The 15,004-nt window shown below is 58.0% G+C and overlaps 2 protein-coding genes and 2 non-coding genes across 5 annotated transcripts in view; 1 reads left to right on the forward strand and 3 right to left on the reverse strand.

Annotated features, from left to right (window-relative positions):
- Nucleotides 1-12,613, reverse strand: part of VAC14 (VAC14 component of PIKFYVE complex) — a 62,097-nt gene extending 49,484 nt beyond the window's left edge. Inside the window, exons 1-9 of the mRNA XM_054840781.1 lie at nucleotides 12,482-12,613; nucleotides 9,271-9,421; nucleotides 6,850-7,017; nucleotides 6,103-6,165; nucleotides 4,967-5,074; nucleotides 4,368-4,477; nucleotides 3,327-3,433; nucleotides 2,275-2,409; nucleotides 1,865-2,017 (exon numbers count right to left, since the gene is read on the reverse strand). Coding sequence (XP_054696756.1) covers nucleotides 1,865-2,017; nucleotides 2,275-2,409; nucleotides 3,327-3,433; nucleotides 4,368-4,477; nucleotides 4,967-5,074; nucleotides 6,103-6,165; nucleotides 6,850-7,017; nucleotides 9,271-9,421; nucleotides 12,482-12,585 — 1,099 coding nt within the window. The 5' untranslated portion in view covers nucleotides 12,586-12,613. The remainder of the gene's footprint in view (nucleotides 1-1,864; nucleotides 2,018-2,274; nucleotides 2,410-3,326; nucleotides 3,434-4,367; nucleotides 4,478-4,966; nucleotides 5,075-6,102; nucleotides 6,166-6,849; nucleotides 7,018-9,270; nucleotides 9,422-12,481) is intronic.
- Nucleotides 783-853, reverse strand: TRNAG-GCC (transfer RNA glycine (anticodon GCC)). The gene has a single exon. It is a non-coding gene; the product is annotated as a tRNA-Gly (tRNA).
- On the forward strand, nucleotides 10,138-10,208 carry TRNAG-GCC (transfer RNA glycine (anticodon GCC)). Its single transcript has one exon. It is a non-coding gene; the product is annotated as a tRNA-Gly (tRNA).
- Nucleotides 12,614-12,740: 127 nt separating the features above from the next.
- The window catches only part of HYDIN (HYDIN axonemal central pair apparatus protein), a 162,136-nt gene continuing 159,872 nt past the window's right edge, over nucleotides 12,741-15,004 (reverse strand). For both annotated transcript variants that reach the window (XM_054840701.1, XM_054840702.1), the window contains 3 exons: nucleotides 14,486-14,716; nucleotides 13,710-13,934; nucleotides 12,741-13,260 (listed from right to left, as the gene is read on the reverse strand). In XM_054840701.1, the coding sequence (XP_054696676.1) occupies nucleotides 12,796-13,260; nucleotides 13,710-13,934; nucleotides 14,486-14,716 (921 nt within the window). In that variant the 3' untranslated portion in view covers nucleotides 12,741-12,795. The remainder of the gene's footprint in view (nucleotides 13,261-13,709; nucleotides 13,935-14,485; nucleotides 14,717-15,004) is intronic.

The following is a 15,004-nucleotide window of genomic DNA, read 5'->3' on the forward strand; positions in this document are numbered from 1 at the left end:
TGGAGGCTGGAGAGCTGCAGGACCTTCTGCAAAGACATCACCAGCCACCGGTTGAGGCTCCCTGAGGATCCCTTCTGCCTGCAGTGAGCTTTTTACACCCCTCATCAAGCTCTTCCCCACGGCCAGAGGTACTGGACGAAGGCGGTGCAGGACTGCACCTACCTGGCGCAGCCCAGGCTGCACAGACCTCTGCCCCTAACCGGGGCTGCTCCTCTGTAACGGAGACCCAGACCCATCCTTCTGAAGGCTTCAACCACTCTCAAAGAAGGAGCTCAGGCTTCCATCGTCCAGATTTCAATACCAGAGATACCGCACAAGCACAGGAAAGGCTGAATCTAACCCGGGACATCTCCACCTGGCCAGATCTCCTGCGGCGTGACCCCAGGTGGAAGCCAAGTGACCCAAACAGCTTTCCACCCTCTGCCCTGTGCTAAAACTGGGTCTTACAAGCACGGTGACAAAGCACGACAGGATAAACTTCAGTCTTTGTGGCCCCTCGTGCCGACAGCCTCTACTCGTGCACGCAGCGGCACCGCCACATCGGCACGACCAGGGAGCAGAGCTGAGGGTTTGCGATGCAAAAGCATCTCGGGTTTATCGGATCCTGCCTAATTCAAGGTGCAGTCTGACCCCAAAGGGGGAGAGATTAAAGAGATTAAAAGCTCTTCTGTAATAGATTTTAATAAAAGGAGGTATTCTCGGGATAAATAGGGAATAGAAAACTTTTCATTGCTGCGCTACAGCGCTACGTTTTCCCTCTCCGTCCCTTCCAAAAAAGCTGCTGCATTGGCCGGGAATCGAACCCGGGCCTCCCGCGTGGCAGGCGAGAATTCTACCACTGAACCACCAATGCTGCCCTGCACGCTGCCTGCACGCCCTGCCTGCTCCTGCCTGCCCCGCACACTGCCCCAGGCAGCTCCCTGCCTCCTCTCCTCCCCTCCACCCGGCTGCTGTTGCACAGGAAAACCCTTCAGCCCGCTAATTCTCACCTTCCTGCTCCCTCTCACGGCAGGATTTCCCAAAAGCCGCTCGCGGACACGTTGCAGAAAAGCACCGGGCTGAACGCACAGCCCCAGAAGAATAAAACGGATTAACCCACGTGATTTAAACGTTACACGTATTTCATATGCCCAGACAACAAAGATGTGCCAGAAGTAGCATTTAGTCACCCCAGGACAACAGCAAAGGGATGCTGGAAAGGTGAAGCTGCTGCTGGTTTCAGGCATCAGTCCACCAGGACCCTCTCCATGTAATTTCTTCTCACTTCCAGACTCTTCCAGGCCTCCCATCACGCTTGCAACCTTTCGCCTTTTCTGTTCCGGAAGTTTTAGGAACGGGACTATACCCGGCACGACAGTCTCGAGAGCACCACGAATTTAGAAAGGACCCAAAATTCTTCTCCTCTCTGTTCTCCACCCTTCCCCAAGGCAGACATCCTCCACGCACGTGCTGATGCTCTCCCAGGACTAACCCAGCTCTCTGAGCTCTCCTTTGGGTGATGGTAGCTCCTCCCAAACCACCGCAGGACAGGTGGGCTATTCTCTTCCCACGTTATGCAGCAAACACTAAACGTTTAACTTGAAATGATCTTTTTCAGGTCAACTTAATGACTAAGCTGAAGCAAAGCGCAGTGAGGGGATGGGGATGCTTGCTCCAGGCCGGATCAGTGACCCTGCTACGTGGAGAGCACCAAACCTGTCTGTCTCAGCAGAGGATCATCTCTAAAACAGGACTCCAAGGCTCAAAGAAAGCACAGAGGTCCCAGAGCTGCCCCACGACACCAAACCAACTCAGGAACTTCTCTTGAGGACCTTCCCTCAACCTTCCTCACACCTCTTATCGACCCGGACCAACAGGGACTCACCGCTGGACGCTGCTTCTGGCTTGGAGATGGACTCCTCCGAGGTGGGCTCTGCCGGCAGGGTCATCGACTGCTTGGCCTCATCCATTTCATCGTCCTCTGGGATGACCAGCTTCATCAGGCTCTGGTTGCACACGTTCGCCACCTCCTTGATGTCTGAGTGGAGACAGTGTAAGGAACACGCAGTCCTAGGTGCCAGATCTGGCCAGCCACGGAGAAGCCACCGCAGCCCCACCAAAGGTGCCCCAGCCCAGCTACCGCAACCCCCCTCACGTCCAAAGCACCAGCGCGGGTTTTAGGACTTGTTGGGAGGATTTCTCCTGGCCCTCTCCTGCGTCCCAGGGGCAGGAAACAGGCGGTTCCCTGTGGGTTGCTGTAGCAGGAATGGGAGCGGCTCGGGGTTATAAGGATACTCTTCTTGCGATCGTCGTAGGAGAGACACGGCAGGACGGCAGTCAGGATCCCTGAGGAGTAAGGCAGCATCACCCGGCCAGCCAGCTGGATGAACTCCCTCATCCAGCACATGGCTGTCAGCTGGATCAGGTCATCTGGAAGACAGGGGACAAGCAGACGTGAGGGAAAGGACAGCACTGGCGGCTGAGCAAACCCCACAGGGCAAGGACCACCCGCAAGCAGAGAGCTGCCTCTGCGCCATCCAGAGTCACTAGTCCAGACAGACCCTAGTCTGGGACAGTTTAGTCCCAGAGGAGATAGATAAGACCTGAATCTGCAGCAAGGTTGAGATTAAACACAATCATTAGGTTTCAGAGTTAACCCAGTTCAATCCATAATCCAGTTTTCCTCATTTACAAGTTTTCTGTCAAGCTTCAAGGATATTTCCTCTGTCACACCCGTGGCAGTTGTGCGTCTGGGTCAAGCATCACTCCTAGAGCTGGGGGTTTATTAACCGCCGGGAGCACCGCTGGCACCGTCAGCTGATCCAAGGGCAGATTTTAGGCTTAAACAGCGTAAATTCATTGGGCATCAGTTTAATCAAAGCAGTCTTGATCTATTTCTATTTTTCTGTCTCACAAGTAACTCAATGTTTAAAGAGCAGTTTAAGCTCAACGAGCACCATCACCCACTGCCACCAGGTGTCCAGTGGTAACGCCAAGCGCCTGGCACGTGGCGTCAAACCATCCTGCCTACAGAGCCAGTGCCACCAAAGGTTAAGGAGATCCTTCTAGATGTGCTGGACATCCACAAGCACCCTCCCATAGCCAGGAATTTTAATTTCAGGCACCTTTGCTTCAAGAAGATGCCTGACACAAATGGGGTCTGAGGGATCGGCAGTGCAAGAGCAGTAGTGTCAACCGTGGGAGTGCTACGTGTCCCCCCTTTTCGGCAGGGTTTGCATGCGTGATGGCAAAGAAAGGGCAAGCGGGCAAGCTGGTGAAACTGGAAAACTCCCGGCTGGCACCACAGACCTGGAGGTGGATGCTACGTCTTGGTCCTGCACACTCACCTGCGGCCTGGCAGTGGATCACCAGGATATTGGCCATTTCTGCAAACTTGACGCTGGAGGGGTTCTTCTTGATCTCCTTGAGGAACTCCCCAAGAGCCACCTCGCACCTGCAGAGAGGCAGAGCAGCTGGTCAGCGCTCCAACACCTTGGCCGGAGACGTTATGGAGACCAACCTCCTACGTGTCTCCACAGGAAGGATGCTGGTGGCATGGCAAGCGTGCCTCTGCACAGGCGTAGGGCCAGGAAGGAGGAGGCTGAGAAGCTCGCCCTGCCCCAAGGCAGACTGCGCAGAGCCCCGAGGACGGAGGCGATGACTGCCTGGAGCTCCCCACAACTCCCCTAAGGCTTGGTTGAGTTCGACGTGTGCCTGGGATGGGGAGAGCAGGGGAGGAGCGAGGCGGGGGGCAGATGATCCCAGAGCTTTCAGCGCTTGTTTCTCAACACGTAGATACCAAGAAACAAAGAGGATTTGGGAGGGCTTGGCAGTGGGACAGACCCAGGCCAGTCTCACCATTTATGTGCACCCTACAAAACAGTTACTGTCTCCTGGTGCGAGGAGCCAAGATCCCCTGACCTCCCTGAGAACACCCAGCCACTCCTGAGTTTCCAGATGTCCCTCAGTCTTGACACCAGCAACGGATCTGAAGAGCAAGCTCGCAACGCTCCCTTCTCTCCCGCACCCAGGAATCGCTGGGTTGGTGCTCTGCCTTGCTGAGAGACGCTCGCACGCCCATGCGCAGAGCTCATACCCCATCCCAGAACCACACGTGAGCCCGTACAGCTCCAATGCCAGGCACAAGGGCTGAACCGAGCCAGAACAGTTTGTCCCCCAGCACAAACAGGCCACGGTGTCCCCCCGCAGCCACGGCAAGGGAAGGGAGGCCCTTGCCAAGGACACTTTGATCCACCGACCAAGCCAGACGGATGTTGTGTCTCCCACCACGCACGTGGGGTTTTGCTGCAGTTATCCAGAAGAGACGCAAATAAATGAAGACGATGAGCAAGACACAGCCCTCGCACCCGGCCAGCCTCCACACTCACATTTTCCGTATCTCCTTGCTGTTGTCTCCCAGGATTTGGAAGAGCCCATCCAGGATTTCTGGCAGGTAATCCAAGAGGTTGATGTCAGGCACAGACTCTAAGACCAGGATCTAGCTCAGGGGAGGATAAGAAAGAGGAGAGATGAGTTTCGGAGAAGGTAACTAACATCACCAGCACAAATACGGTGCGATACAAAGGAATTTAGAGCTGAGCGTGGGCGTCTGTGTGGGACGGGGAGAAGGACAAGAGGACAGCGTGGAGTTGTCCATCTCAGAAAGCACCCTGGCACGGTCCCTCGGGAGACTGTAACCCCTAGACCACAGTGTATCTATTTACACAAGCGATGCTCGGACCATATTTTCTAACTCGGTGTGCAAATCCCCGAACCCGGTTGGCCAAAGTGTAATCCGATGTCCCCACAACTGCAACGGTGAAGTGACAGGGACCTGGCATTTTAAAGAACCGGGTGAAAAACTCTGCTGGCTTAAAAAAAACCCGCCCAAGTAAATTCAGGTGCCTGACTTCGCACATCGCCACAGACATCTGCACTTTGCCTGGACACGGGATGCTGACGGGTCACGGCATTTTGGAGTTCCTACCCAGGATATGATGAACTGGCGCGCATACTGGTTGTTGGAGTAAATCCTCTCGCGCAGCAGCGGGATGAAGCCTACCAAGTCAAACTGGTTGCTCTCCGTCACGATGTCCTGCAGAGCCCAAGCAGAGGGTGTCAGGAGGGATGGCCACCACCCCACGCACACACAACCACCCCCTTTTTTTAAGGCACATGACAGGAAAAAGATGACAAGCAGCTGACGCACGGGTCTGCGGGTCAGGAGACCTGGGGAGAAGGAATCATGAGGCTTATCCAGGCGATGAACTAATAATTCCCCTCGGGCAGGGACTAACGCTGAGCGGGACGCAGAGATGGAGGCTCCTGCCTGCTGCGTGCCAGCCCGGCTGGACAGGAGGAAGACGAACAAGGAGCTTCTCTGATTCACGCCTCAGCGGTGTGTTGCATGCATGAGCAAGCACCTTTGATGTAACCACACGTGTCAGGGGCGGGAGAGTCCCCTGGCTTTTCTTTAAAGCTCTTCCTACACGCTTGGCGGATTTTGCTGCACGGTTAAGTCTCTCGTACCAGCGCGGTGCAGCAGATCTCGCAGCTGGAAGGTTTGCAGCAGGCGACGCGGGGACTGCGTTAACTGCTGTGCTAACGAGGAGGAGCGAGGGCAGGACCTGCAGGGAGCCGCTCACCTCTGAGGAGCAGGGAAGGAACTGGGAGGTCTGAAGAGTAAAAAGCCCGTCTCGGCAGGCAGAACAGGAACCGAGCCCCTCCCGCCCCAAAGTGGCAGCAGAGCAGCTTCTCTCACATGGCTACTCGCTTAGGCAAGGGAGGAAAAGCAGAGGCACGTCCCTTCTGCTGCTTGGGACGGGGCTGCAAACCTACTCGGACTAAAACCTTGCTTCCCCAGACACGCAGCTCTCAAGAGCTGAACGCACGCGTGGCACTGCAATAACCCACCAGCCCCTCAACCCGGCTGCCTGGGATCACCGCAGACCCTCAATCTAAGACTCTACGGTCGGTGAGAGACAGAAGTGTTTTGACAGTAGCCACAGGACCCAGCTGGGACGGTTTTAGCAGCTGCAGCCTCAGGGACCGACACGTCCCCAGCCAGGACGCGCCTGCAGCCTGCACAGAGGATTCTTAACTGGAGGGGGGAAAAAAAAATACCTTGAGGAGCCGATCGAGGAGCTCAGAGCCGCTTTTGACGTTCGGGTCAGGATCAGCAGCCAGCTGTGAACAACAGAAACAAGAGCTGTTGTAGCAGCGGGTCCCGGGTCTGCTCCCCACTCCGCAGCGGAGCTCCCAGCCGGCTCACGGGACTGTTGCTCTCCTTTGGCTTTACAGGGACGCACGCGGAGAAGTCCCTGTATCTCCAACTCCTCATCAGGCTCCAACAAATTCTCCTGAGAGACCTCCCAAGGTGGATACCCAGCACCCATCACCTCCCCCAGCTACACAGGTTTTCCTGGGCCAGCAGCCACGCTCTCGAGTGGCAGAGAAATACAAATTTTCCGTGACGAGCTGCAAAGACAGGCGTGCGTAGCCATGGTTTTGACCCCACAAAGCTGTGGTACTGCAGAGCCACCTCTCCTGCAGCCGTTCTGTTGGCCTCATTTCCTAATACCGCTCAACAAGGAGCGGGAAAATACATCCTGGAGGTGAGGACAGAGAACAAGGTATCTTACAGCAAACTCCAGCGTCCGTCGCGGGCCACTGTGCTGCTGCAGAAAATGCTCATTTGGTCCTTCAGACCTGCCTGGTTCAGAGGAAATCAGTTTATTTGGAAAAAAAGACCTCGGACAACTTGGTTTGTTTGACCCAGAGAAAACAAGGACTAGAGAACAAGTCTTAGTTCTCCAGCATAGAAAAAAAAACCCCACCCAAACACATGGGGGTTGAGAGGAACCTTCTTACCTTGCTGAGGCCATCGAAGAGCACGTTGAAGTGTGGGAGGACGGAGCCCCTGGCCACCTTGACGATGTTATAGAGGGCCTCGCAAGCGTAGTACCGCAGCCGACTGTCGGCGTCATTGAAACACGTCAGCACCGGCTCGATCAGCTCCTTCAGGTAGAGCCCCGAGTCCTGGCGGGCAGGGGGAGAGCAGTTAGATGGGGAGGGTGCCGCAGGGACGGGGGAGAGATGGTGCTGCCTGGAACACAGCACACGGGCATGATGTAAATGTTCAGGCCTGTGATGGCTTCGCACACCTATGCTGGACAGGATTTATTAATGAATTTTGAATTTTATTACTGAAATTATTGAATTTTATCATTCAAGAACAGTGAGAATCACCTGAACAAGCCAAGAAATTGTTTCCAGGGAGTCTATGCCAGCAACTGAAGCGATTACGGCAGCTGCACTCGGCCGGTTTCGATTCCCAGAGATGCACAAGGAGTTTGGGCAGTTATTCAAGCGCTCGAGCGCCTTTCACAGCAAGAGGGACTGCCTCCCGCTGCACGCCGTTCATCTCCACGTGAGACTGGCCCACAGAGAAACCCATCCCTGAATCCCTCTGCCCCGCAGGCAGGAGACAAGGCAGATTCCCCGGGAAGCCAGCGGTTCCCAGCCCTCGCAGCAGTCAGCCGTCGGCCAGGATTTATCCCGCTCCGCCAGCTGGTCTCTGCGTAAACCCACCGAGGTTTCCAGGACCAGGGAGAACATCCCAGACAGCGACAGACCGAGCCTACCCGCGCCTTCAGTTAAGCAAAGCAGCCCTTGGTTTGTCGGGCTGCTCTTTGTAACGTCAGGAGCTGGGCGGCGTGGAGGGGCTGGCGATACAGGTTTCATAAAATACAGACAAGCAGCGGTCCCCAAAGCACCTTCCTGCCCTGTTGTCTCCAGAAACACCAACTCAACCGCGGTCCCAGCTACCAGAAAAGGAACAGCTTCAGCCTCTGCAGCTGCTTACGGTCGAGGAGCTGCCACGGCTAGAGGAGTTAAGCTGGACACATTTGTTGGATGAAGTGACTGCAGGGCTCTGATTCCCAGGGAAGATTCATTTTACGCGCCGAAGTTCGTCCTTTTGGACTGTGGGAGAGCCATGCTACGTCGACCCTGACGCTGCCCACAAGCAAATACAGTCATTAACGCGGCTGCCCCCCAGCCCAAACGACTTTTGCTTAAGGATTCACCAGCACAGCAGGAATTTCAGACAAACCCAGAGGTGGAGGCGGGAGGTCGGCTTGTTTCAAAGTTAAAAAGCCCTACTTTGGGGAAATGTTTCCTGAGCGTCTAGCAAAGGACACAGCGAGAAAATCAACAACGAGCAGACCAGCAGATTATAGAGTTGAACTCTGAGTTTTATCAGTGCCCCTCAAGGCCACCAAATGCAACTCCTCCATCCCCCAGAGCCAGCTGCACCGGCAGCGCCGGGTGCCCGTGCCCACGCTGTGCAGGAGGAGAAGGCGGGTTTGTGCCCGGGCTGAGGGCAGAGCAGAGCATTGCTCATCCTGGGGACGAGGGTTTTGCAAAGAGGTTCTGTGTTTTAACAAGACGACGAGGACAGGAGCGCTGCTCGGAAGCCCCTGGCTGGCAGCGTAAAGGTAGTTAAAGTAAAAGCTCTCAGGCTTCAAAGCATCTGCTCAGACTGATCATTAGAAGGGAAATAAATGAATTAAAATCTACCTCTTCCAACAAGCACAGCCTGCTCTTCCCGAGCCCTCTGCTTTCTTTGACGTACACCTTACCACGCACCCTTCCCTGGCAGGAGCTTTCAAAAGCCAGCTGTGTGGTTTGACTCAAAAGCCTGACGGAGCCGTGAGCCTGCAGAGTCCGTACTCCCCTCTGTGAGGATCCGGACGCTCTGGCATAGCCCTGGAGGCAACTTAGCAAGTGTGTTCTCGTTAACAAGAGGAAAGTTACAGAGAAGGACCTCAACTGGGACGGAAATCATCCATACAAGGGGCATCGATATAACACCTCCAGCATGAGACCGAGCAATCCACGTGTGCAGCGAGCAAAACTTCTGCCAGCCCAACAGAAAGCTGCTAGCTCAGCCTGACACTAATTAGTACTCGACCTGGTGAGTCTAGTCCAGCTCTGCTGGAGGCAGAGGATGGACAGATGTGCTTAAACCACGCCTGGGGAGCTCCAAGATGCGACCCAGGCCACAAAGCACTCCTCTGCCCAAAGGACACGGCTGAGTACGCTGGGAAAACGCTCAATGAACAGACCCAGGCGTACGCTGCAATGCAGGGAGGAAGCCAGGGAGCTGTGGGGCGGCCAGCCCGAGTCTCCCCATCGAGCTGACCCAGGAGGAGCCATCGATTCTCCCACCGCAACCTGCACGAGCCAAAAAAACCCACCCGCGAGCCAAAAAAACCCACCCGCACCTACCTTGCCCAGGGCGATGGAGCAAGCGGCCAGGCCAATGAGTCCCCCTTTGCGGCTGTGCGGGTGCTGGGAGAGCGCGAACTCCTGCGACAGGATCTGGATCACGTGTTTGATTTGAGACGTGTTGTTCTGAGCCACAAACTCTCGCACCAGCCTGGGGACAGAAGAAGAAAGTACCCGGCGGGGGGTTTAAGTCCTGCTCGGTGCAAATGCTCGGGGGGCTCGGCTCCCCACAGCTGTCAGAAACGGGGATTTTCAGCCACAACAAACGCCAGAGAAAGTGGTACTGAAACGAGGAACACTGAAAGAACCCGAAAGCGAAGCCAAAGCTCTCCCTCCCTCCCCGCTCGCAGCCAACAGCGGCTCGCTGCCCTCCTGCTGCTCCCAGCCTGCAGCTTCCCACACCGTTCACAAACGCCCGGTTTACCCCTGACACGGCACAAGACGGCAGCAGAGCAGCCCTCAGCACGCACCAGGAGCGCTGGTGGCTCCGTGGGGAATCGTTTCCCACCAGACGCGCGCCTAGCGCCAAGATTTTAGACCCTCGCAGCCACCCGCGTGTTGCTTCGGCTAGTATTCCGCTTCGTTTTTAAAATATACTACTACACAGCGCAAATCTTAATGAAAAAGCTAGCGAGGCTTCCGCACGCCATACCTGCTCCTCCCTAGAAACCGGGAGCTCGTTACCCACAGGTATGTAACGCATCAGCCGCACTTAAATGAAGACAAACCTATAACCCTGCTCCAGCCTACGCCATTGTTCCACCGTCCCCTGTCACCTGACCGGCCCTTCAGCCCCGGCTCTTCGTCCGGAGGAGCCACCGGCCAGCTGTGCAGGCAGCTGTGCAGGCAGCTGTGCAGGCAGCTGGAGCATTGGTGGTTCAGTGGTAGAATTCTCGCCTGCCACGCGGGAGGCCCGGGTTCGATTCCCGGCCAATGCAGCACTGTTTTCCTATTTTTTTCTCTTTGACTTCTGCCCCTAATACGGACCCCCCGCCCCTCGCAGCTCAGCCTAAACAAGGATCCTGACCTTAACCTTCGCTGAAGGTGCAAAAGCTTCCACTACCTAACTCCATAGGCTTCTTTTTTCAACGCTATACTGAATCTCACGCTACCCTCTCCTAGACGGGTGCCACCAGCCAGTCACCCACTTTATAATCCAGGAAAATCACTAGAGAAAACTTTTATAAACTTTTCCCCCCCGAAATTAATACCAGCTCCGTTCCCAACCTGCTCTGAACAAAGCAGCCGTCCCCTTTGTCCCTGGGGACATCACGCAGTCCCCCGCTCGCTCTCCCCGCTCCAAAGCAGAGTTCTGCGACAGGAACAGCCTGACCCAAACGGCTCCATCTCCAGTCCCACCCCGGCAGCAGGAACACGCTAAGCTCGAGCAGCGTGGACCGCAGGGACGATCTCTTTACCGCCTAGATTTAACAAACGGAGCTTTGCTTGAACGGGAATAACTTTACAGACTTTCTTCAAAAGTTTAAAGGACTCAAGATTTAAGTAACGAGGTAAAAGGCAGCAAAAAAAGCAACGTGCAGCGTCAGAGGGTCCGCGGGCAGCGGGAGCTGCTCCCACGTTACCGGCCAGAGGACGAGGAGGTACCTGAGAGGCAGCGAGACACGGGAGAGGGGCCACTGGTGCCGTTCTGTCATGGGTTTAAGCTGATTTAAACCCCGGTCTCTGCAGAAAGGGTCGGCTCTTGCCTTCCTCCTCCTTGTACCCTTCCCAAATTGGGGTTCCAGCTCCACCAGCTGAACTGGCTGATCCCCAGATCAGACTTTGGTTGGTACAAGCCAAGCACAAAACCATAATGCCGGGGCAGAGCTGCCTGGATAAGGAGCATCGTCCCGCAGAGCGGGGACGGGGCGGTTACCGAAGCATCCCCGTGATCAGAGCTGCGCAGCCCATCTGCCGCAACCCACCCAAAAAACTGGTCCCACAAAGAGGAGAGAAAATGAGCAAAAGACAAACACATCGAAGGGAAGAAGGGGCTGGCTGCGTTGGCTTTGCACCCGAGCAAACGCTCGACCCACCCCAAGAACTGTTTTTCTCTGCTGCCCAGGCACGCCCTCCGCGTTTGAAGCACATGGTTCCCACCCCACATCGCTCCCACGTCCCCCACTGAAGCCCGAGCAGAGCAGCTCCGTCCCCGCGTCACCGGCTGCTCCCCTCGCAGGCTCCTGCGTTGCCCACCCGAAACTCGCCCTCCGGCCGGGACCATCACTCCCGGCCCCGCGCTGGGCTGTCCCGAGGGGACGCGTCAGACCTCCTCCATGAGCCGAGCTCTCGGGCAGTGCCCGCGGAGGGGACGGTCCCTCCGAAGCAAAGCCAGGGACCGGAGCAGCAGGGAGCTCCCAGACCAACGCAGCGAGAGCGGGAAGAGGCGCGGGGAACACGTGCGGGCATCGCTAGAGGGGGCACGGCCGTGCCAGCAGCCCTTCGCCTGGGATGCTCTGCAAGAAGGCCTGGGCTCTGCCCGCGCAGCAGCCACGCAGAAAAACGAAGGTGATGCTCCGTGGCGGGGGTCGTCACCTCCACGGTGGGGGTCAAGCTTGGGTGAGGCCTCGGGGCAGCGGTGGGACGGCAGCGTGAGGCGTCGGGACCCAGCCTGATGGGCACGGCTGCTGCCCCCGCCGCAGCTCCTGCCCGCTGCCCAGCGGGACCCCCCGTGCGGGAGCCCAGCGGGACCCCCGTGTCCCCCCGCCGCGGCCAGGGCTGGGCACGGAGCTGGGCGTCGCAGAAAGGCGAGCGCCGCGTTTCTGAGGAGTTTCTAAAGTTGCGCTGCTGTGAGGCCTGGTCTGCCCGGTGCTGGGCGAGGGCACCGGGGACCCCCCCACCGGCCCGGGCTCTCGGGCACGGCCCTGAACCGGGGGGTGCGCAGGAGGTGGCGGGCTCCGGGCAGTACGGGGGTGGGAGACACGGGGCCGCTCTGGGGGAGCCCCCCCCTGCCCGGGCACTGCCCCCCGACAGGGTCACCGGGACCCCCGGAGCGGTCCCCTCCCCGGGGCGCCCCCTTCCCCCGGACCCCCCAGGTCCCCGCGGGGTGACTCTCCGCCCCGGACCGCCCCCCCCCCCAGCATCCAGAAGCGGCTCCCGGTGCAGGCAGCCCCGGGACGCCCCCAGCCCTCCCCCGGGACGCCGGGCCGAGCCTCCCTCCGTTCCCCTCCCGGTTCCCCCGCAACCCCCAAACCCCCTTCCCGCCGCTCACTTCTCGATCTCCAGGGCCGCCACCTTCCTCTTCTCGTACAGCTTGTCGTTCAGCGCCCGCACCACGCTGGGCGCCAGCGGCGCCAGGTCCCGCTCCGCGTTCATGGCCCCGCCGCTCCCCCCCCCGCCCCCCGGCCCCGCCGCCACCGGCGGTCACGTGACACCGGCCGGCCAGCCCGCCCACGTGACCCCGCCGCCACGCTCCGCAGCGCCCCCTAGCGGCGCGGAGGCCAGGCTTATTCCACGGGGAAGGCTCAGACACACGCACCTTTAATTACAGTTAATTAACCAACACTCAACGGGCCTCGCCCAGGGTCACTTATGAGCGGGGAGACCCCGGAGGTAGTACACCCAGGAGACACCCGCAGTCCGGGGGCAGGAGACCACCATCCTGGTGGCGACGGGGGCCGGGCTGCCCTCAAAGGAGACGGAGATGAAGGTGGTTTTCTTGGAGCGTAAGCTCTCCGGGGCCCTGACGGCGAAGGCCGGGTGCTCCACCGTGTACTGGAAGGCCGTGGGCTGGAGGAAGATGTTTTTGAAGGGGATGGAGGTGGTACCGCCGGCCTTGATGGGGAAGGGGCCCTGGGGCTTGGGCGGGAGGGCCAGGCCGAAGAGCGGGATGCTGTACTCCCCGCCGAGCGCGGAGGAGAGCTGCAGCGTGGCCCTGGCTTCGCCCAGCTGGCAGGGCTCGTAGGTCACCTCCACGCTCAGCTCCGAGCCGCCCGGGCTGGCGGGGGGCACGCTGATGGTTTTCTCTGTCTGGAAGTCGGCGCAGTTGGTCTGTACAGGGGAGAGAAGGAAAAAAAGCGGGGGGGAGAGGGATGTGTCACACAAGCAGAGCCAGCATCTTGGGAAGAAACCAACGGTCCCCTGCCATCACGCTGGCTAGGGTCCCTTTCCCTTGCCTGTCACTGCCCCTGCCCCCCCACACCATACCCCGGTGAGTGCCCATGATGGATGGCCATGGGAACCCCGGGAGACCTTAAAACCCCAGCTCTGGCAGTAACGTGGAAGTCCAGGCACCACGGGACCTGCAAGAGCAGCTCCCACAAGGGCAGCAGAGAAGGTCCAGCTAGAGACATCCAGTGTTAGCGGGAAGACCCCCCGCCAAGGCTCACACGGTCACCCCGGCTATGCCAGGCCAAGCTAGAAGGATCCCTTGCTGGAGAGGGCTGATGCTGGCCAGATGAGCTGCCTCCCCCCAGGAGCCCAGGGCAGGCTGGGGTCACCTGGAGCAGGTAGTCTGTCTTCTGCCGGGCATAATTCATGATTTTGGTGGTGATGGTCTGACTAGAGCCCAGCGTGGTGCAGAAGTAGAGGGGCTTCTCCGGCTTCCCCACGGTGGCTTTCAGGTGCAGGTTGTAGTAGAAAGAGCCCAAGTCACTGCTCTGGAGCACCAGGCGCCCGGTGCTCTCACCCGTTTTCAGGGGCTGGTACTCAAAAACAAGGTCGGCCTGGGAAAAATGAAGGGAGAGAGCCACTGGGTCAGGCAGAGACAGGGAAAATCGGTCCCTGGTGTGCTCAGGCAGCACTGGAAGGCAGCCCAGCACCCTCCCTCACTTCAACTCCTCCTCTCTGGGTCAGAGCCCTGCTGCGTGTGGGGGACAGTTCACTTGGGGGACCGTCCCCAACAGCTGAGAGCCCTCCAGCACTCTCCCAAAAGCTTCCCTCCCTAAAATATCCCGGGCTGCAACCACCCTGCCAGTGGGGCGAGGCATAGCCACTCTAAACTGCAAATACCCACACGAGATAAGCAGCGTGTGGGACAAGGACCTGCCTGAGGGGAGCGTATCGCAAGGGCTAGCACGGCAGACTCCACCACCGCAGGGCGATTCCCACTAGGGATATTCTCACACACTGCTTCCCCCTTCAGATTATTAGCAGGTGGGGGCTGTCACCCTTGGAAAGAAGCTCCACATGATGTAGGGCATCTCCCTTCAAAGAGCACCCACTCCCAGAAAGGCTGCAGGGACAGGAGAGCGTATCGGATGAGCTTTGTGCCTACCTCCGACTGTGCAGGAACGGTGAAATGCGAGGGAATGCTGACATCGGGCGCTTTGCAATCTATGGCAAAGGTCACCGGGACGGGCAGAGGGTTGTCCACCTTGACGGCAGAAGACACTCTCTGCCGAACAGCGGCGGTTATTTCAACAGCGCTGATGGGTCCCGATGCGGTGGCTTTGAAAGTCACCATGTAGAACAAGTACTCCTCGGTCACCTCATTGAGGAATGTCACCTGAATCAGAGAAAAAAAGGGAAGCGTGGCCATTCTGCTCATAAAAACACACCAGTTGTGCTAAGCCAGCCCAAAGAGCTCCCCAAGCTCCAAGAATGGCCGTAAGCAGCCACCAAGGAAGAGTGTAAGGCCAGGGAAAGCACGTGTGGTATTTCCACTTTGTTCTCTCCTGATTGCCCATCACTTCCAGCTCACCAACGTCCTGACCCACCAGTCCCCGGTGGGACCCTCGTAGAGAGACTGACCCACGAGTGGGGTGTCTGGAGCGGTGCGGGCTGTTCAACACCC

Source organism: Grus americana, chromosome 13, assembly GCF_028858705.1.
Source record: "Grus americana isolate bGruAme1 chromosome 13, bGruAme1.mat, whole genome shotgun sequence".
NCBI classification, from domain to species: Eukaryota; Metazoa; Chordata; class Aves; order Gruiformes; family Gruidae; genus Grus; species Grus americana.